The sequence below is a fragment of the Triplophysa rosa genome, linkage group LG5, assembly GCF_024868665.1.
Source record: "Triplophysa rosa linkage group LG5, Trosa_1v2, whole genome shotgun sequence".
NCBI classification, from domain to species: Eukaryota; Metazoa; Chordata; class Actinopteri; order Cypriniformes; family Nemacheilidae; genus Triplophysa; species Triplophysa rosa.
In genome coordinates, this window is record NC_079894.1 from 9,375,101 (window position 1) to 9,396,211 (window position 21,111).

At 37.2% G+C, this 21,111-nt stretch overlaps 2 protein-coding genes across 4 annotated transcripts in view; one reads left to right on the forward strand and one right to left on the reverse strand.

The window, feature by feature from the left end:
* The window catches only part of stag1a (STAG1 cohesin complex component a), a 51,559-nt gene extending 47,588 nt beyond the window's left edge, over window positions 1-3,971 (reverse strand). For both annotated transcript variants that reach the window (XM_057333418.1, XM_057333417.1), the window contains exon 1: window positions 3,728-3,971. The gene's annotated coding sequence lies outside the window, so the exon portion shown is untranslated. The remainder of the gene's footprint in view (window positions 1-3,727) is intronic.
* Window positions 3,972-13,689: 9,718 nt separating this feature from the next.
* On the forward strand, window positions 13,690-17,325 carry slc35g2a (solute carrier family 35 member G2a). 2 transcript variants are annotated; one of them, XM_057334285.1, is made up of 3 exons: window positions 13,690-14,046; window positions 14,779-15,633; window positions 15,712-17,325. In XM_057334285.1, exons 2-3 carry the CDS (start codon window positions 14,806-14,808, stop codon window positions 16,030-16,032), a joined length of 1,149 nt encoding a protein of 382 aa, XP_057190268.1. In that variant the 5' UTR covers window positions 13,690-14,046; window positions 14,779-14,805; the 3' UTR covers window positions 16,033-17,325. The 2 variants fall into 2 exon arrangements, with proteins under 2 accessions (XP_057190268.1, XP_057190267.1); XM_057334284.1 differs by having other exon boundaries at window positions 13,706-14,046; window positions 14,779-17,325.
* The last annotated feature ends 3,786 nt before the right edge of the window (window positions 17,326-21,111 follow it).

A 21,111-nucleotide genomic window follows, 5' to 3' on the forward strand; every position in this document is an offset into this window, starting at 1 on the left:
ACTCGCTGTGTACAGTATACGCTGATTCAACGATCCAACTGCACAGCTAAAGACATTACAATGATGTACGTCATGTTAATTTAATAAATTTCAAGAAATTAAACGTACTTGGATGCAAAACAAACAGCCGTGAAACACAGGCTGACTCTTGTTCTGCAACTCTTTTTAGCGCCTCAGTGTGCTGATAAAGAAACAGCGCCTCTACTGTGGCGTAATGTCGCAACTGCAGTTACAAATGACAGTCTGATAAATGCACGCAGCATTTCTTGTGAAGACTCGCAACTTAATTTTGGCGAGAGCCTGAGGCGGCACGACATTTGACGGAGGCGGCCGCCTCCAATTTCTCTATGCCCTGCTATAGGTACTCAAGATTAATATGAGATTAGCAGAAACCGCGTGTGTTAGGGCCGCTTTAAAATTATTCATGAGGTTACTGTTTACAATCAGGGTAGGTTAGGAAACAGTTTCCAACATCCTTGCTTAGTAAATGATTTTTGTTTATTTTAACCAAAAAGTTATGAATTGCTTCTTTAATAGACACATCAAGTTCCAGTCTACATATTTCGTGGTAAATATTCTGTATTACTCAGAAATACTGCAAATTACCTAAATCAAATATTTTAGGAACAGCACTACACATTGACTTTAACATATCCCATAAATCCCCACAAAATGTAGCCTCTCTTCCATCTGGGCATAGGCTACTGATGAACACAATGAAAGGGCTGATGAGTCTAGTTAAATCTTAACAGTAGGAGAATGATTTATAAAACATCCCCTAAGGCCAGAATCATGTGGTTTACCACAGTTCTAGATCTATCTCTAGATAACACACCAACAGATGGGATCCAAACTTCCCCGAATAAATTTATATTTCCTGCACGTGTGACTCTAAAGTGAACCCTTTTGACATCAAACAGATCATTCTGGACAGGCACAAATCATTGTTAAAACACATGCACAAGCACACACACAGTTAAGCAGACAGACGGGAAGGAAGTTGTCATTATGAGTGTGTTGTGTAGGGTAATGGTGAACAGCTGGAGATGCTGACACAGAACAGGTTCTGGCTGGTAAAGGACTCGATGAGCCACTGTTTACGTCAACATTAAACTCGGTTTGCAGTACTATTTCACTACTGTAATGTTATTGTTATTGTAAGTGGATGTTCAATACCAGAATGGTATGAATACGAGTATGGCAAAACAAATGACTAACAGTACGTGACAGCGCTGTAATGTTGCAAATACCTACAATTTCATTACATTATTAGATTTGTATTTTTGGCATTGCATTAATAAATCATTCCCATTAAACTAAGATCGTGGATTTTTTAAAAAGCACATTTCATGTTGACTTTAAAGCTGCAGTGTTTTTTCCTAATTGTGACATATTTGAGTGAAATGGCTTCCGAATTGAGGAAATGATTTCATCCCTCAGGAAAAGACTGGATATTTGGAAGTTGGAAAACCATTGGACAGTCAGTAGTCCCGCCCCCAGGCCGAGACAAACATCATGCAGAGAAGAGATGTCGTTTGGAAGGGAGGTTAATGTTTTTAATGAAATGGACAGGGATAAATAATTTATAATTTAAATATAATTGTCAGTTTTGATTTCAAGGTGACTTTACACACCTCTTGAGAGACAACTGATCTTATTCTCACCAGCATGCCCAGAATTTGTGTCTGATTTGTGACAATAATACTGATTTGATTTGAGAAGACCAACAACTAAAAGTACCAAACATTATTGAAAAGAAACTACACAACTGGCTTGTTTAGGGGGGGGGGTAAAATGCTATTTCATGCATTCTGACTTTTTTACACTGTTTCTTATGCGTAACATTGTCAACTTGTCAAAAAACGAGTTGGACGTATGACGTAGTATTTCTGCGCTCGATACGCTCTGCCGGGGTTCATATAGGTTTGGGAAAGTTTTTTTTTAACATGAATTTCCGTTACTTAAGTTTTCACATTTTACACACTGAACTGGGATCAGTTTCCTCAAGACTTTTTAATGCCAGCAGACCAGCACTTTTTGCATGAAAACAGTTACATCATTTGCACATCATAGACAAACTCAGCTAGATGTTTTCCGCTACGCAGCAGCTCTGTACAAGCTGTTGTTTTTGTTATAGACAATTCACAGTCAACGAAATGTAAATGTACATATTCCAAAACTCCATAAATAAAGTGCAATGATAGTTCAGCTCTTTTGCTAACATGAACAATTAACCAGTAGAACATCAGTACTATATCGGCCAATTAAACGGTTTTTTTTATGTTTCTGTTCTAGACCATTATTGTGTTTTAACCGTACAGCACAGAATTGTGGTTGTTAACCCAAAATTAAAAATTCTGTCATCATTTACTCATCCTCTTGTCATTTCAAACCTGTATGACTTTCTTTCTTCCTTCCACAAAACACAAAAGAAGATATTTTGAAGAAAGTTGTTAACTGGCCCCTATTCACTTGCATTGTTTTTGTGTCCATACAATAGAATGGAATGGGGGGCAGTGCTGTTTGGTTACCAACTTTCTTCAAAATATCTTCTATTGTGTTCTGAAGTCCTACAGGTTTGAAATGACAAGGGGGTGAGTAAATGATTAAACAATTTTCATTTTAAGTGTATGTTTATATTTTTGTTGTAAATACATTCTTGATTTTGCATTGCTTGGGTATAAACAAAGACTTACGTTGGAAATTTACCATATTATTACTAAAACAGACTATCACAAAAAAGTTGATAAACCTGGGAAAACTGAAGTGTAGTGTAACAGTGTGTGTAGTGTATAGCATGAACCACAAAACACACATTGAAATGGTGCAGTAGGCCTGTGTTTCGGAAATAAAGCGCAACTCCCAGATAACGCAATTCAACTGTCAACATATTAAAACATGTGAATGAGTTAACTTAGAAATGTATATATTTATAACAACAAGTATAGCTATCTCACTAGTTGCTAAGTTAACATTTTTAAAGCTGCGAAAAAGAGACAGATAACAGTGCAACAACAAAGCTGAAGTGTGAAGTGAGTGTGAAGTTACACTACAAGCGTTATCTTCAGTCAGAAACGCTACAGATGAAAACAAAAGGTGAAAACTCAACCCCTCCCCCTCAAATACGCACATATTTACCCGCGAAAATCTCTCCCATATTAAGTGACAGTACTTAACGTCTGTTACAGCAACATCATCACACATGTATCGCTCTTTATTCTTTGCTTACACTAGATGAACGGGCTCCATGACGAGACATAATATAACAAAGATGCCGAATAAATTGATCCTGCTGCTGTTGACAAGTTCAAGACTAAAATTCCTAACTGGCTTCGGCTGATTTAAAAAGGGGACCTTCATTATATCCAGTGAACTGTCTTAGCAAAAACCATAAACAAGCTATCAACGCGAACCCGCAGTAATCAGTGTCTGCCATATCTAACTTACACCGATGCTTTTATAACGAGTACCGCTCACTGTATGCGACAAAGCCGACGCACGTCTGCACACAATGTCAAAAACATTTCTCCACGATCGAGCCACGAGCGGTCGCACTGCCGCAGATGAGCAGCTAAAGCTCGGCTGCGGCTCTGGCCTGAGGAGATGCAGCGAGTCTGAGAGAGGAGAAGCCGCCCATCCCCCACCAGCCCCGCAGTCCTCCATCTTTAATCTCCAGACCCGCTACCCTTCACACAGCGCTAATGGCACAAAAACGCGCGAAACTCACCTGAGATGCTCATGGTCGTATACATTGGCGTTCCCGATATTCGGAATTCGATAAAAGTTTTTGTGTATATGGATTTATTAATTGAAAATTGGACCGGGAGAAGGAACCGCGCCTTTCAGAAGAGCAGCAATCCTAAACCGCCATCTGGTGGCATTTTCCACAATCGAATGGCGCGTGTTGACACCGGAGCCCGAGCGCCCTCTGGCGGACACGGTCGGTAACAGCAGAGGCGCTGGGGCGGCGGGGGGAGGAGGAGAGACCCTCGTAGGCCGAGCGTGTCTGCAGTCTAGACGGTTAAACACAGCCAATTTGGCGCTGTTATGCTTTTTTATTTTCTTACAAAGACGAGTTATTATATAGTGTCGAATGAAGTTGGCTTACGGTTTATAGATTCAGTTTAACTGATATTTCAAAAGCTGCTGTGAAACACATGAGATACATTTGTTTTTTATTGATGCTGAGTACATTTAATATATCAAATCTTCTTTTTGACGTATTGATAAATGTTTTTAATGACAGGGACATTTTGACACTTATTCATTGACTATTTAACTTGCGTTTATTAAATCTCGTCAATGCTTGTGTTTTATTAAAGCTTTAATTCTTCAGTAATTGACAACTTAATAGTGGCCTTTGTGGAACTGCACTAGTAGATGTTTTAATGTAATGTATGGTTTGGTCAACACTGACCTCTCGTCGTGTAGCCTGCAGCCTGTTGTTTAGTCATTCGAAATTAAATAAGAGGTCCACGTCACAATGAAAACCCGTCAGACCACCAGACGCTATCCAAATGTATTACAGATGAAACAAGATTTGCATCTTTTTCGCAAAAATTAGAATGATAACAGTGTCTTATGGTGACGGTCACTTAAGCTGGACAACCCCCTCGCATTTGTAATGTAGGCTACTTTTCATAAGCTGATTTATCATTCAATAAACAAAATAAGAAGTTTTAATATTAGAAAACAATTAGAATAGCCACTTTCAGTTTTAAAGTTGTTTCATTTTATGATATCTTGACTGTATAACAAAATGTCACTGGACAAATAAACTAGAACATTAAACATATTTTCCTCGTATCTAATGTGTATGTAATATATGTGATGTGTTATATGAATGTGATAATAATTGTATGTGGGTTGTAACTTATTTGAATCTGGATAGATCGATTACATTCAGTATACAGAAGACAGACCGAATCTAGATGACATTATCTTGGCTGGTTAATTGATCTCTCTGAATCCTTATGAGTCAATGAGAGCTCTCTTAGGAATAGCGGTAACATGTTGCTCAGAAAGCGCACCGTGTATGTCTCCTTCATGCATCATCTCTCTGCATCTTGCCTGCTCTGCATAGCCACACGAGGGCTCTGGCATTAAATGTAATGGGGTTTTACCTCGCCTGGCTGCCCGTGAGCATAGCAGCTTCTCTCTGGAGCTGTTTTAAGGCTGCCGCAGCGTCTTCATGGGGACTGATCCGAATCTAAGAGATAAATCCCTCTATGCAGACCCCACACTGCAGTGAAATCCAACACCAGGCTGAACAGGTGGCACTCTGTTTGTCTATTTGCTCGGCTAATGTTTCACACTGTTTACAGTACACAAACACATTGTAAGGAGAGGCTGGAGATGCAAAAGCAATTCTGCCTATGATATTTGCTCAAGTGATATGTCAGATCATAGCGATGCAAACGTCAGTTTGATAGTAGTTGATCTCATTCTAGATACATACAAGTGTGTCTGTTTCATTTGTTCTGTGATTGTATTTCCTGTTGAAGGCCTACTGGCTCATTTAGTTTTGTCATGTAGTATTCTTGTCTTATTTTTCAGTAATAATAAATCTAAATTAATTACAAACATCATTCTTTTAAAGAGATTCTGTCATCATTTACTCACCCTCTTCTCATTTCAAACCTGTATGACTTTCCTTCTTCTGCAGAACACAGAAGAAGATATTTAGAAGAATGTCGGAAACCGGACAAAGGCAGTAGCCATTGACTTGCATTGTTATTGTGTCTGAACAGAAGTGAATGGGTATCGCCATTGTTTGGATGCCAACATTTTTCAAAATATCTTCTTTTGTGTTCTGCAGAAGAAAGTCGTACAGGTCTGAAATGACAAGAGGGTGAGTAAATGATGACAGAATTTTCATTTTGGGGTGAACTTTAAGCATAACCTACCCAAACAATAAGATAAAAACTGCCAATGAGATAAGAAAAATATTTGAAAAGTGCTAAAATCCTATAGATTTTATATCTAAAAATATGTTTTATAGATCCTTTAGTTATCACAAATAGAGAATAAGACAACAAATAAAAACATGCATATGATATAGATATACTGTATATGTATATGGATACAAGCATATCTCCCTGGTGGCTTGAGTCGTCTAACCCGATTAGACTGTCTTCAGATTTATGAGCACGACAAAAGAGAATTTTCCAGGCCTGATTCTTGTTCCAGAAAAATAAAAATGGAAATGGAAACAAGCGGTGGAAAGAGTGAGTCACTGATGGGAGCCCAGATGATGAGCACACGCATGTTTTAAAAGGCTTTATATCTAAAGGTCTCGTCCTCCATAGTGTTAAGTGATCTGCTTTGTGACACGACAGACTCAGATGCAGTGCTCTTCAAGGTGGCTTTTAAAATGTGTCAGATGTTATTCAGTGTCTTCTCATTCACTGGATTCTGTTCTCTTATAATATCTACTGAAATGTATGTCTTCCTATTGCAGAGTTCAAATAGCAAATCATAATATCTTCACTGAGCACTATTTGCTAATGCACTGATGACACTCCCCTTGTTTTACAGAGGAAAATATAGATTTGGACACTTTGCTCCTTTGAGGGTAAGACAGGAATGAAACAACTCTGGCTAGCAGGTTATTTCTGTTGGCGATCAGCATTCAGAGTCATTGATTATTATTTAATATTTAGTGGATGCTAAATTATTATTTGCTATTATTTTTCTAAACAATCAAACATATGTTTTTTGTCTGGCAAATGAGAAAACGGACAAGAATGTCCAATAGATGTACTTTGACAATAAACTCATGCCGTCCAGACTGTATCTAGGTACCATAATGTCATGGAAACATGAGAGTTCAGCTCCAGTAGTCATATTAAACATTGTGGATGTGATTCGCTTAATAGGACTAGGTGTTATAATCCCACTATTTCAGCACAGTTGAATTGCCCAATAGGACATTTCCCACGCCTTATGCATGACAGGGGGAAGCAGTCAAGAATATGAATAGAGGAAAGGAGATCTGAGGTTTCACTGGGTTCGTCGGGTAGGCATCCTCTGTGTTTGGGGGATTAATGATTATACATAACATACTTACCTTTCCTTGCCAATGTCAGAGAGACATCTCATGAGTTGTGTGTCCCACTTTCATCACATCCATTATCCTGGGTGAAAGATGCCTTTTAGTGAGGTGCTGCTGATAATGCTCTTTGTATGGTTCCCATCAATGCGACACATCGTCAGTTGTGCACCTCAGCCTCATTGGGTGTTTCAGCCCTTTATCACAAGACACCCTCAGCCAAGGGAGGCCCACTGCAGGTTGATCAGACCTGGGTGTGTCCATCCGCCTAAACCACAGCCATTGGCTTCTTCTGTACCATTGGCCAGTTCTTGATTATCCTCCACTGGACCTGTCTTCTGAGAGTGACCTATTTGTCAGCTATGACCTTTGCATTTGACCCATCCAGTGAGTAGTGAACTCACGCACTGCAAGTCGTGAACACATATACACCAGAAGCAGAACTGGCAACCTTCTGGTCACGAGTCCGACTCTCTAACCATTAGGCCACGATTACCCACACTGTTAATGCGCGCTCAGTGCCCCTGGTCCCGTAAGGAAACAAAGCCCCTGCAGCCCACTATGCATGAAAAGTGTCAATCATTTCTTAAGAAAATGTAAAAATCTGTTTATATTTACAATATAAGTATAGTGGAAACACAGATTAGGACATACGTAACATAACTCCATATAGAACATTTCACCCGTGTTGTAAAGTATGTCAATGAGAGAAACTTTTGCCATGTATTGTAAATATACAATTTGTAATGACAATATATATTTTGCGGTTAATTCATTGTAACTCAGTGACAATCTGAAGACAAGGTCAGTTTAAACAAAGCCATTCTCAACAGCTTCAGTAAATGTTTGTTCTGATTGCTGCTCTCCTCTTTGTCTCCATAGCAGCTTGACATGAGGGATGTAATTACCGTGGACAAAAGTCCTTGAAGATAGTTTATTCCCTGCTTTCCTTCCTCTGAGAGACAAATAGTGGGCGGAAGCAAGAGTACTGTAGGTGGAAATAAATATAACAGCCTTTACCTGACTCAGTGACAAGCTATTTAAATCTTGTGACTTTATACAGAGTTTCTTTAGTTTTAACTGTATTCAAATATATATATATATATATATATATATATATATACTGAATATTCAATATACTGTATGTCCCTTATTCCAATGGTTTCGGTTCACTTACGGCAAATTCACACTGACAAACATCTACTCGTTGTGTTTACACCAACCAAAATGTGGTTGTTGACGTTTGTCAAAACAGTGAATTTTTCGGTTTATCTTTACAGGAATAGAATAAATAAAGCCCCATCCATAAAGTATGAGGAGTCACTGAATGGTATAGTAAAAATGTATACAATTTCATGTCTTTTATTTTTTAGTTAGTCATGGGGCTGTTTCTTGTTTGCTACTTACCCTCATGTTACCTTGCCTTGTTAGTTTCCATGGTTTCTTATTATCTTGCACTTGTGTTTCACTTTATCTGTCCTTTTTTTAAGCTGTTGTTGGTGGGTTGGTCAAGTTAAGTTTGTGGTTCGTATATAGTTAGGTCTTTGTTTTGTGCTGTTCATGGTTTTCAATAAACGTTATACTTGATGTTCGCTTTGTCATGCCTTCAGTGGACTCCTTTGTTTTGTGTCTTTCATGTGTCTTGGCATTTTCTCAGTCTTTCACATTGCTGTTGTGTGACTTATTCCTGACTAAATTACTTCTGCAGACATTTAAAGTAAACATATGACAGTCCAGCATTATTTCTCCAAGTATGCAAACTTTTGAACTAAAAGGGCTGAGGGACATTATGTCAAGTGCTTTCATGATAATCCTGCGGGTGTTTTCATAACTCCTGACACAAATTAAGACGTTATTGTCAGAAAGCTGACTTCCTTGTGCAGGTATCAGGTTAAACAACACAAAACAAAGGTTTAAAAAATGAATACGATGGAATAAGCCTGGTTTTTAATGCTGTTCATGCATCTTTGCATTCTCTCATTCACTCTCTGTTGAGTGACTTGGGGTTTGTTTCTGTTAAAATTCAATAGTCAGGGACGGGGTTGGAATTGACAATACATTCAGAAATGCTGATTAAAAACTGGAGTGGTCTCTTATTTTGTCCATGGCTGTACATTATATACATAACATTAAATGATGCCTCCATCCATCCATCCATTCATCCATCATTCATTCATTCATTCATTCATTCATTCATTCATTCATACCTAGACTTCACAGACTATTGATGTCTATCTGATCTATGATTGCTTGATCAGTTTTAATGCTTTATTTTAATGGTTAATCATAAACATTCTCTGCCATTTCGAGGGCAGATTAGGCTATAAAACTGGATGATCATGGGCAGTCAATATAGCCACAGCTGTTTCTGGCTTTGATGAGTTTTACTGGTAGAACAACAATTTCTGTTATTAATATCTAAAGTTTTGTCTTTAAAGAGCGTATATGTTGAAAAGACAAAAGGCTGTGCACATGTACCAGATTTTTGTATTCCAATGATCAAAACATCTTTTGTTTTTCTGAGTTACATTATCTGTCCATACAGTTCACATACAGGAAAATGTCAAGCTGACTGTGTAATTGACTTACACTGTCGACAAAAAAGGTTTATAACCTGGGCTGTCCATAAATTCACAAAGGTGATTACCTCTGCAAGGTCAACATTACAAGCACTATGAGAAAAGCTGATAAAAGTGGTACAGTGTGATGCTGTGATGCACAGTGTCACTCACATTTCCTTTTTTGCACAATGCCTGCCAAATGCCTTTGAAACAAGGACCATCTAAAAGCAATGTCCAGCAGCTAGTGTAGCTCTATTTTTTACAGCATGTAACCTTGCTCTGAGCTCTTGAAGTAGCTGTTTCACTTTCCTCCCTTTCACTGGTGTTGCAGCACTAAAAATGAATGAGGTTGAGAACACTCTATGATGGCCAATCTCCAGCCTCCCATAAGCGCCATCCGTCATCTTTTAGCATTTCACAATCATGTTGTCAGAGAGCATTTCTCTTTCATGTTGCTTGTGACTCGTATGATGTATTTTCTGAAGAGGTTGCTGAAAATCTATCAACTTGGACTCTCATAGTGGTGTATCATTATTTATAGCTGTGTAATGCAGGACAAAGCTCAGTAAGGTTTATTGAGACTGAGATAAACCAACAGTGCATAACACAGACCACTGGGAACCATTTGAATTACACATTGTAAATGTACATTTACATTTGTAGTCCAAAGAGATGTTCTCTCCAAATGGAGCTTAGCTGGTCAATAATTCCTTTAATTAAGTTAGAGACCCCATAAAAACACTGGACAATTTCGGTTTTCTGTCCTGTTGACAAATCTCCACTGAAACAGACAGCTTAGATGTGATGTATCAAAGGGCTTATTTCCTCCTTGTGAATGGATTACTGTAAAAGACTAAAAAAGGCTTTTGCTTGACTAGATTTCAGTTCCTAGAGGAAAAAAGCATTGCATTTACAATTAATTTGTGTTCCTTTCTGCAGGAAATTTGATGTATTTTTATATTTGCACTAACAATTACGCAGCATCAATGAACAAATTATTTGTACTGTCGGCTATCCTGCAGCTATCTCTCTGCTTTAAATGTGACTATGAAGGACATGATGTCAAACTCATCTCAGAGAAGATTATCTAAGGTTATTCTGAGGGTTGACTACATTTAATAGACTTCTCTTAAAAGCCCAGGGTTTACATGTGCACACTTCAGAACAGCTGTGTTCATTTGCCTGTGCATGCGATCACAAGATCTTATATGGCTATATAAAGCATCTGCTAAAATGTAAACATAAGTTGACCATGTAAAACAGTATACTTTATATAATGATATGATAAAGACAAATAACTACAACGTTGTTTAAAATCATTATGTATAAAAATAAATCCTGTGATAAATAAAAGAAAAAGTATTTTCTAATGCATCTCTCTTTTCCTGCTGTAGCCTTTCAATATTTCCTCATGCGTGAGTAGAGTGATCTGTTGTTTAATGCTTTTAAATAACAGAGAGAAGCAGTGTTTTTATTGTGAGCTGTTCAAATAGAGAAAGTTGGGCTTTCATTTACAATGTTCTTGTTTAAGCAGTGCAAACAAACAGTAAGAGGCAATGAATATGGTTTGGTTCTTTTTCATAATCTGGTTATGAAAACCCCAGGAAATCTGTGTGTTAAATATGTTGAGTCACATTGGTTCAGTCAGGACATGGCCGCAATAACATTTTCTTCTCATCTGATGTTTCTTAATCATGTTGAAATCAATGAGACGGTGAGCTGATCTCTGAAAAAGAATGAGCTGCTTATGGATCATTGGTGAGTGCTCACAAAAACATGAAAAACTTGCCTGATTTATCCATTTACCCACGAACTCTATGACTCCTGCTTTGAACATTTATTAGAATTATTCTCAATTGAGGCCTGTATTCAAGCAGTATACCATATTATACATCAACATTATTTGTATTCTTGCAGAAAAGGGTGTATTTCTTTGGTATAAATCTAATTCTATAAATCTATCTTCTGTGACTCCAGTTCTGCTTTAGAGCTGTTATCCTTTTCTGACAAGGTTATTATCTCACTCTGTCCACAGTGCATCACGATTCCAGGAATACATCATGGTTTTCTGCATTCACCCAGATATAAAAACCACTACAAATGTTTAGCTGGGTTCTGCAGAGATACAAAGGGAGAGCAGGTTGATTTGGGAAATGAATGGTTGATTTTTACAATGAATAAATTGTGTTTTATCAGAAACTGCAGAGAAGACACTAAACTGTGCATTTACGCTGACATACTGATTAAAAACATCAGCTCAGAACATGTAAGCCCAGATTGCCCATTATGTTTTGGAAGAGCAAATATTGGCTAATGCTGCATTATGGCCTATGTCATCAAAACAATATTTGAATGGAAAGACATGCTGGAGTATATTTATCTGTGTTTCTATGTTAAATGCAAAAGCGAAAGTACACACATTGTAAAAATGTATTTAGTGAAATGAACCAAAAATAAGTGAAAATCCATTTTCACTTTACCTTGGTGTAACATTAGTCTATGGTACAATTTGGAAACAACGTAATAAAAATCACAAAACATTAACAAATTCACAGCATAAATCATGCTCACTCACTTATGTGTTCTCTAAGTGTGTGAAAGCACATTCACAGAGATAATTACATTAGTAGGCTAACGTTCTTTTCTTGGTGTCATCCATCATTTCCAACACAGCTCAAAGAAAAAAAGAGCTTGGATGTGTCTCTAAGGATCCTTGATCTGTCTGTTTGAGACACAATGTGGTGAAAAACTGGAATGAAATGGACATCAATCCATTAGAGGCAAACAGAGATGCTGGGGACATTTTCTGATACAGCCTAAAAATCTGTGAAATCCATGGAAATAGAATACTGATGATACGTTGGGGCGTGTGAAGTCATCAAGCTTCCTGTCTGACTCATAAAAATCCTAAATTACCCGGCCAGTCATGTTAGCAGATGTCCCAACGACCATGTCGTGTTAATAACATGTACGAATCTGCTCACATGTATAGTGTTTATTCAGGGAGCGTCACATGCTGGCTATTTTGAGCATGAAAAATAAATACTTCAAGACAAATGGATGGTCCTCTAGACTGAACTGCATGTTCTGGTGAACACTGATGTGGTTACTATGGAAACAGGGCCTTGCTGTTTTCACAGGCCTTTGTGGGTTATTCAAAAGCAGTCAACAGCTAATTAAAAACAGAGGAGTCATACAAATTCACTCAACACATAATAATAAAGATATCAAATTGTTTGTAGGATAAACACATTTGGGAAATATACAAATTGGACTTTAATATTATCCTCAACTAAAAAGACATGCAAAGATCTACAATATCTTGACTTAACTGTTTTTTTCCCACATTTTTTATTTGAAAATAAATTTGCAAACACAACTGTGTCTCTGAAAAAGCTATCAGAATATCAATCAGTTGACGGGAGGTCAATGCTCCTGCTGAGATCTCCCATCATTATGCTAACAGGAGTCACAGGGATCACATCATATCATGAAATATAAATGATGCACTTCTTGACTCTTAAATCTGATCACATTTGGAATGCATGTTTAAAAAGGCTGCAAAGGGCAGTGTTCCATTTTTATTTTTTATACCACGGAAGTACGTCATCTTCTTTGTCTCAACAGTGCATACAGAATTCTTTGAGCCATAAAGCTATAATAATGCACTATGTTTGCAATTAACACAATTCAATCATGTTAATATTAAAGCTATATGATTTAACAATTTCTACAACAAATATTTTATAATATGACATAATTTAAGAAATAACATAGGCCGACAATTAATATAATAGGCTAACTTTAATTTGAAAGCTTTTTTTAACTTTTACATTTAAAGCTATTTTTATGGTTACAACTATAGGGAAATTGTACAAAGCCATGCAATTTTGGTCCTTGTTTTAAATAACAGACATGACTCGAGAAGTAGCCTATTGTAAGTCTGGATGTAATTTGCATTCTTTACATCACATTTGTGTGATGATTTACCCGCTTTGCCTTGAAATTGCAAAAAACAAACAAATTTTAATAAACAGAGTGATTAGTAGAAGGGATAACCATTTCTATATGGAATAATGACATTTAAACATGTCATTTAAAGGATGTGAGGTAAAGTTGTACTGCGTCAATGACACGCTCCTCCCCCTGATTGACGCAGGCGTCTACACCCTCCACATCACGTTTCATGCAAGCCGTTCTTCTGAGATCTTCAGGATCGATCCGGTGTGTTGCCTTCCTGCAAGCATCCTGAGAAAACCCACAGCGAACCCAGCTGAGGTGCCCTGGTATCCATGCAGAGAAATCCATGAATGTCTCCACGTACAGAAAGACATGCGAGGACTAAACATGTTGATTTACAAATAGAGCAATCATCAAAGGATTTTATACAGTCATTCGAGGATCTTCAATGGCGAGAGGTATTTGAGAGGACAGGTGAGATGATCTGCGTTCTTTGTCGCTGCGCACCTGCTTTTGATTCATATGCAGCTTTCTAATTCATATGCGCCATTTGGTTATGCAATCCGTAAAGAGTTTCATATAAAAGATATCTAATTCGACGTAAAAGGTACATTTTCATGCTGGATTAAAGGATGATGCGTCCCAGCTCTGTGTAGTACTAGAGACTGACAGCGCGCGTTCTGCTTCATTCATAAAATCGGTGTATGCGCGCGATCGGTTCTGGTCTTTGATTAGATGCCAAATGTCATTCACCGATGTCTGAATCATCTACTGCTTTTTGCGTCAAGTGACATCATTGAATAAAGCGTCATTGTCATAAACCATGTCCTTAAAATAGCTCAAATATAGTCCACACATTATGGTCCCTATAAATGTATAGCTTATTGCAATTATAACAACATAAATACATCCTATCTCCCCCATTTGAAATTAATCTACATGTAAAATGAACAAACGCAATACCGAAAGACTAGTTTGAGTAGAGTTTGCCATAGATACAGTCTGTAGCTGCATATAGTATGTAGGTTACAGTCATTTTGAGAGAAAAAAACGAACTTGTTCCAGATCCAAAAATACTCCCTGTAAACCAGAAAGCTTGTCATATGTGCCATGCTTGAATGATGTTGTGAGATATTAAACAGCTTTACTACTGAGTTAATACTATTTATGAATGATCTGTGTGCAATTCTTTCCCTTCACATTCAGGAGCTACTGGACAGCTGGTTTTCCAAAATGGACGAGCCACCGACAAAGCATTTGCTTGGCTCCAAGAAGAGAGTCAAAATCCACCCCAACACAGTCACGGTTAAATACGCCACTCACTTTCCCCAACCTGGAGATGAGGGCTACGAGGATGCTCCATCTTTCGAAGACTTTGGCTCATTTGTTGAAGAGACCTCAGACAGAAAGCGACTGACTTCCAGCAAGTCTGGCAGAACTTTTTCAAAACAGCATGGGGATCAGAAAGAAAAAGGGGTGGGAGGTCAGTTGCAGAGCTTTGGGGAGGCTTCTGTGTTCTCCTCACGCATGACGTGGGCCGCTCTGTTTGGGGCTGCTCTGGCTCACGGCTGCGTGGCTCTCATCACGCGTCTGGCAGCCGACCGCTCGAAGGTCCCATCGCTGGAGCTTCTCTTCATCCGCTCTGACATCCAGATCCTGTCCATTTGTGTTGTGTCTTACTATAAGGAGCCCGCCTTTGGACCCAAGGGCTATAGACTGCGGCTCTTCTTCTATGGCGTGTGCAACGTCATCTCCATCACGTGTGCGTATACCTCCTTTGCTATCGTGCCGCCTAGCAACGGCACCATTATGTGGAGGGCCACCACGACAGCCTTTAGCGCTGTACTGGCGTTTTTACTCATTGATGAGCGATTGGGAATGACAGACGTGGTGACGGTCATCAGTAGCGTCTTTGGTCTTTGCTTGGTCATGATACCTAACATTGTAGGCGAGCATAAATCTCTGGGTTTCTGGAAAGAGGCTTTTGGATACACCATGACAGTAATGGCAGGTCTGATGGCCGCCCTTTCTATGATCATATATCGGGCGATCAAAGAAAAGGTGAGTATGTGGGTAGCACTTTTCACCTTCGGCTGGACCGGAATGATATGGGGGCTGTCCACTATGTTCATCCTACAGGAGCCCATCATTCCGCTGGATGCAGAGACGTGGGGGTATCTCATCAGCATCTGCATCTGCTCCACCGTGGCGTTCCTGGGGGTTTACTATGCCCTCAACAAGTTCCACCCTGCGCTTGTCAGCACCGTGCAGCACATGGAGATAGTTGTCGCTATGCTCCTGCAGCTTATCGTTCTCCGTATGGTTCCCTCAGTCTATGACATCATAGGGGGTCTCATCATCATCATCAGTGTTGTTGTGCTGGCCGCCGTAAAGCTTTACTGGGTGGGAAAGAGCAAAAGAGAGGAGTATGAAGAAATCCTTGAATCACCAATCAAATGATTCTTTATTGATACTGTAGATTGTTTTGAAGTATATTGTTTTTTCGAGCCTTAAATTAATGCTGTCCATCTGTGATTGAGATTATTGTGAATGTTTAAGAAAAAGATCTTAATGTCATTGATAAAGTGCAATTTGTGAAGTTGTCTTTGTTTGCTGTATTATGTGAATTTAAAGTGGATAGTGATTATTTTTACCCTGTCAAACGTGTTTCATGTGTCATATTTTATTAGGCAGTTTAGCACAATGCATTTATTAAAACATGATTAAAATTCAGTATGAGAATAAAAAACAGTCTGCTGCACAAGTTGGTCTATACAATGGAAAATGCCTGCAATATACCTGCACCATTTGTATGATTCTCTAAATGTGTGTGGTCAAGAGTGCCCCCTGTTGGTACTAAGCAGATGTAAATCTGAGACGAGGAGCTTTTGACAAAACATGACTTGCGCAAAACATATTTTCCTATACAGTATATGTACTGTCAATGTATACATTTAATATGTATTTGAAAATATATAGAATATATTGTATAATATACATAATATAATGCAATATATTGGATAATACATAAGGAATTGCTGCTTTTCTTATATTTGAAAAATATAAGCAATTTTTACAATATATGGAAATGTATTATTCAATACAGTATATTTCATTATATTTTTCCAGTATATTCCCATATATTGGGACGAATTAGTGAATTTCAGTCAGTTTAAATGTGATCTGACAGAAGTGACGGATCTCTGCTGCCATAAGATGTCGTGGGATACAGTTTAAAAGGAATTCTGACCTTAACAGCATTTCAACAGCAGTAATATAAACAGTAGTAATATTCAACAGCAGTAAAACAGCATTTCCTGAGTGTAGCAGGCAAGGTCCTTTAAAAACAGTTAAAACGTTCATTTTCTGGGCACGAAAAAGCCAAAGAATAATAATTTAATGAAAACATTTGTTCATTTAGGCGATTGCATATAATGTTTCTCTAAAAAGAGAAAACGCAGATTTGTCTATTTTGTATCTGTTGTTTGTTTTAAATATAATCAAATAGTAATGCAAATAGATTTTCAAAGACCTGTATTCTCATGAATAAAAACAAGCATCAGTTTTAGAGTGCATTTCCATGAGAACCTATCAGTGTTGCTTGCACATGTTTGCTCTGTGACATTGTAATTTTCCATACCGTCCAAAAGGTGGCAGAAATGGACCAAATAAAGACCATACAACTTGTACAACCGATGAATTCATATTTTAATATATACAATAAAAATATACAGTAAAACACAAATAAAAATAAAATACATTGCATTTTAATTGAAGTATTGAATGTACGTTTTTTATTGGGTTTTTTATGAAAGCAAAAAAACATCAACTAGTACATGAAACTAGTATTTTTATTTTTTATCTATACTTTCAATACAACCCGAAGACTATTTGTAATCATTTTAGTGTGCAAACCTGCACCCACATCACATGCCCCTTTAAATGTCAGCCTATTGATGTAGTAGTTTTAACATTTGTGGTTTACTTTATCACCAACACAGTCCTGAATTTCATGCCATATCATCATGTGCAAGCATTTATTGCCTCCCTAGAGAAATCAACAGGCTTGGCTCAAGGACCTATGACAATCTGTGCTGTAACTGCTTCAAAGAATGGCAGCCTGCTGGTTCACTGTAATAAGAGCTTGTTGCTGAGTTCTGTGAATGTGGAGAAGTGATTGCTCACAGGCCTCATGAGATGCAGATGTGGTCTTGCATGGTAGACTTCAGAACAGGACTCAGAGATGGACTTTTGATTTTTAGCTGTACAGTCTCTGAGTTGCATGTTAGTTTTTTAAACACACAGACTGGCACACGCACACACAGAACACACACATCTGTTCATCAAACACTTAAATCTTTAAAGGATTCGCGTCACTATCTCCCACCATGAAAGCTTATGAACAGCAACTAATGACACCAAGTCAAGTGTGCAGGATGTGTAGAAAATGTAAAAATGACAAAAACAAAGGTTTTGAATGAATACTCAAATACACTGAAAAAAATTATACTTTAAACGAACATAATTAAATTATGGACAGTGGTTCCACACAACTGAAATATGTTATCTCTACTCAAATACTTAATGTAAAACGAACTAAACTGAACTGAGTAAACTTAAACAACCATGTCCAAATAATGTCCAAATAACTTGAATCAAATAAGTTCATCCTACTAAAAGTATTTAAGTAGCGATAACATGTTTCCATTATGTGGAACCAGCTGTTATTTTTAACACACTAAATAAGTTAAATAAAGCTCTTATTGTTCGGAGTTAGCCAGAAGTTGGTTTTGTTAAACTTTCGGCACACCCCAAGTATCTGCTTTTTTATTAAAGCAATTTTAAATCTGGTTAGCAGGTCCTCAACCCAAGCACATGCTCTACACTTTACCACAATGGTAACCCCCCAAAAACATTAACACACCAGAAACTCTTTTAAATACAAACATAAAAGAGTATTAAACATGAACAAATATCCCTGTTTCATCATTTTGATAAAAGATGTATAAAATAACATTTTATTGCAACTTTTACTCTCCCTATTCAGCCCATGCAAAGCATGATGGGAAGTGGAAATCCTGTTCCTAGTTAATAACGCTACTTTAATACAACTAAATTCATTTATGTTGTGTTAACTTGATTTATTTTAGTAAATTGAACAAGCATCAAATAGGATTTTGATCTATTTGATTGAAACATGTTAATTTAAAATGTAAACATTTAGTTAAGCCAAAGCATTACTGTTTTTAGTCCGTTTAACACAATGCAATTGTGTTTGAACATAAAACCTAATACAATGGTGTTAAAACAAAATTAATTGTTTAAATAAAGTGAACAGTATCGTAAAATCATTTTTTTGAGTGTAACATCATAATATTTGAATGCTCAATACTACAATTTGTCATTATCAAATCTAAAAACAAAGCCCATCATCCATGGATCTAACATGAATTCTCATGCTTGTGTAAAGAATCACAAGCAACTTAAAGGAAGAGAGAACTGAGAACAATGTGAAAGCCTAAAGTGAGTGAGCTTTTCAATCATACAGTATGTCACTTATACTATGTCATATATCTCACACAGGCATTTTCTCTTCATGGCTTTGGAAGTCCCTAAGTTGTCCCTGTCCTCAGTCCTGTTCTTTCTTAGGTCCGGTTTTGTCCAATGTATTGGCAAATGTTACCACATCCACTGTGTGAAACATGTCTAATACAGCTTCTAAAAGCAGAAGTTCAATGTGAGGAGACCTGATCTCAGTGCTGACACTGAGTCAGAACACACATGGTTTGGTTTACCTGGCCTACCACATCGATTGGATCCTCCCATCTTTTCTGATACTTGGCAATTTAGAAATGTTTTACTCTTATGAGTGCCGGGAGTCCAAATGATGCAATAGTCTAGCACTTAAGTGAAAACATTTGTGCTTTAGTAAACAGCTGTCATGTATTTGTAAGGTCTTGGATGAGTCGCAGGCACTGAATTGTGTGTTTTGGATTTTGTGGGCTCTGTTTTCTTTCCGTTCAAGGTGCTACCCCTTACGGAAAGAAAATAGATTTCCTAATATATGAATTAAAAATATATTAAATGACATAATTGGAAAATATACAGAATAATATATTGAGTAAATATATTACAATATATTGAATAATACATAAGGAATTGCCGCTTTTCATACATTGAAAAACATATTTTCTTGTATGTAAATTTTATATTCAGTAATATACTTTTTAATATATTGATGTACATGTGATAAGATATGGTACTGTATATGTAAAAATATATTGAACATAATATATTTACTCATGCCATACATACACACGCATATATGGAAATATATTTGGATAAAAGTGTCTGCCAAACGAATAAATGTAATTAAATGTGTAAAATATTTTTCTTATGTTTAACAACCATTTACAATATACATGTTTTATATTTTAAAATATAGCTAATTTACAATAGCTTAAGCTCACCTGCTCATACTATAGCACTTAGTGAATAAACAATCGCTGCAATGAAAAGTGCACATCTTGATGGTATTTTGGTCAATCGTTATCCTGACCACAGGATCTACTCTTCAGCACCATGGTAACCGCAAATTTACACATACTAGAAACCCCACTAAATTTCAAAGTAATACAACAATAAAGACTAACAGATCTCCGCCTATATTATTCAGCAAAAAGAGATGAAATAACACCTATATTTAAACATTTTTCTCTCCTTTAACAGTCAGAAGCAAAGCATGCTGGGAACTAGAAATCTGCTTCAACTCATTCTGTGAATGTGTCCATATATGCATATAATATACATTCACATTTATATGGGAACATCTACGTGCATTATATACAATAAAAGATTAAATGTGACGAATATCAGATTTTTTTTGTCTTCGTTTTTAAATATATTTATATGTTCAATATATAGGCATATATTGTCAATGCATATATTGCTGTATATTGAAACATATTAGCCCCAGTTTCCAATATATGGAAATGTATTGTGTATTATATCGCATTATATTTTGCCGTATATTCCCATATAATTTTGATCCATAAGGGACAGGAAAATGAAAATCGATTTCCAGGCACTGTGTTCCATTGTTCCAGCTGCTTTGTAACAATGAAAATTGCTCGCATTTCATATTTTTTTCTGTAAAGATTGGATGTTGCTTACAGCAGACTGTGTGCATGTGTGTGTGTCCTTTTCTCAGGCACTGAACCCTTCAGGATGCAGTTCAGGTATCTGTAACTATGACCTCATTCTCTTAAAATTACAGCCATGTGCAGTGGACCAGGTGCTCCAGAGATGCAGTTGACACTCTCATCTTCTCAAGAGCTCTTCAGGGTTGTAAACAAATCTAAAAGTCAAAGACCCGAGAGAACTATGAAAACTTGTTTGTTACCTGCATCTTAACTTAGGAAGATAAAACTGCAGTACAGTCTCTATCGAAGAACAGTTTGTTTACCCTAAAATCTCTAAAATTCTGTCATTGGTTACTATTAGTTCCTTGACATATAAAATATAGTAATCTTAGGAGTG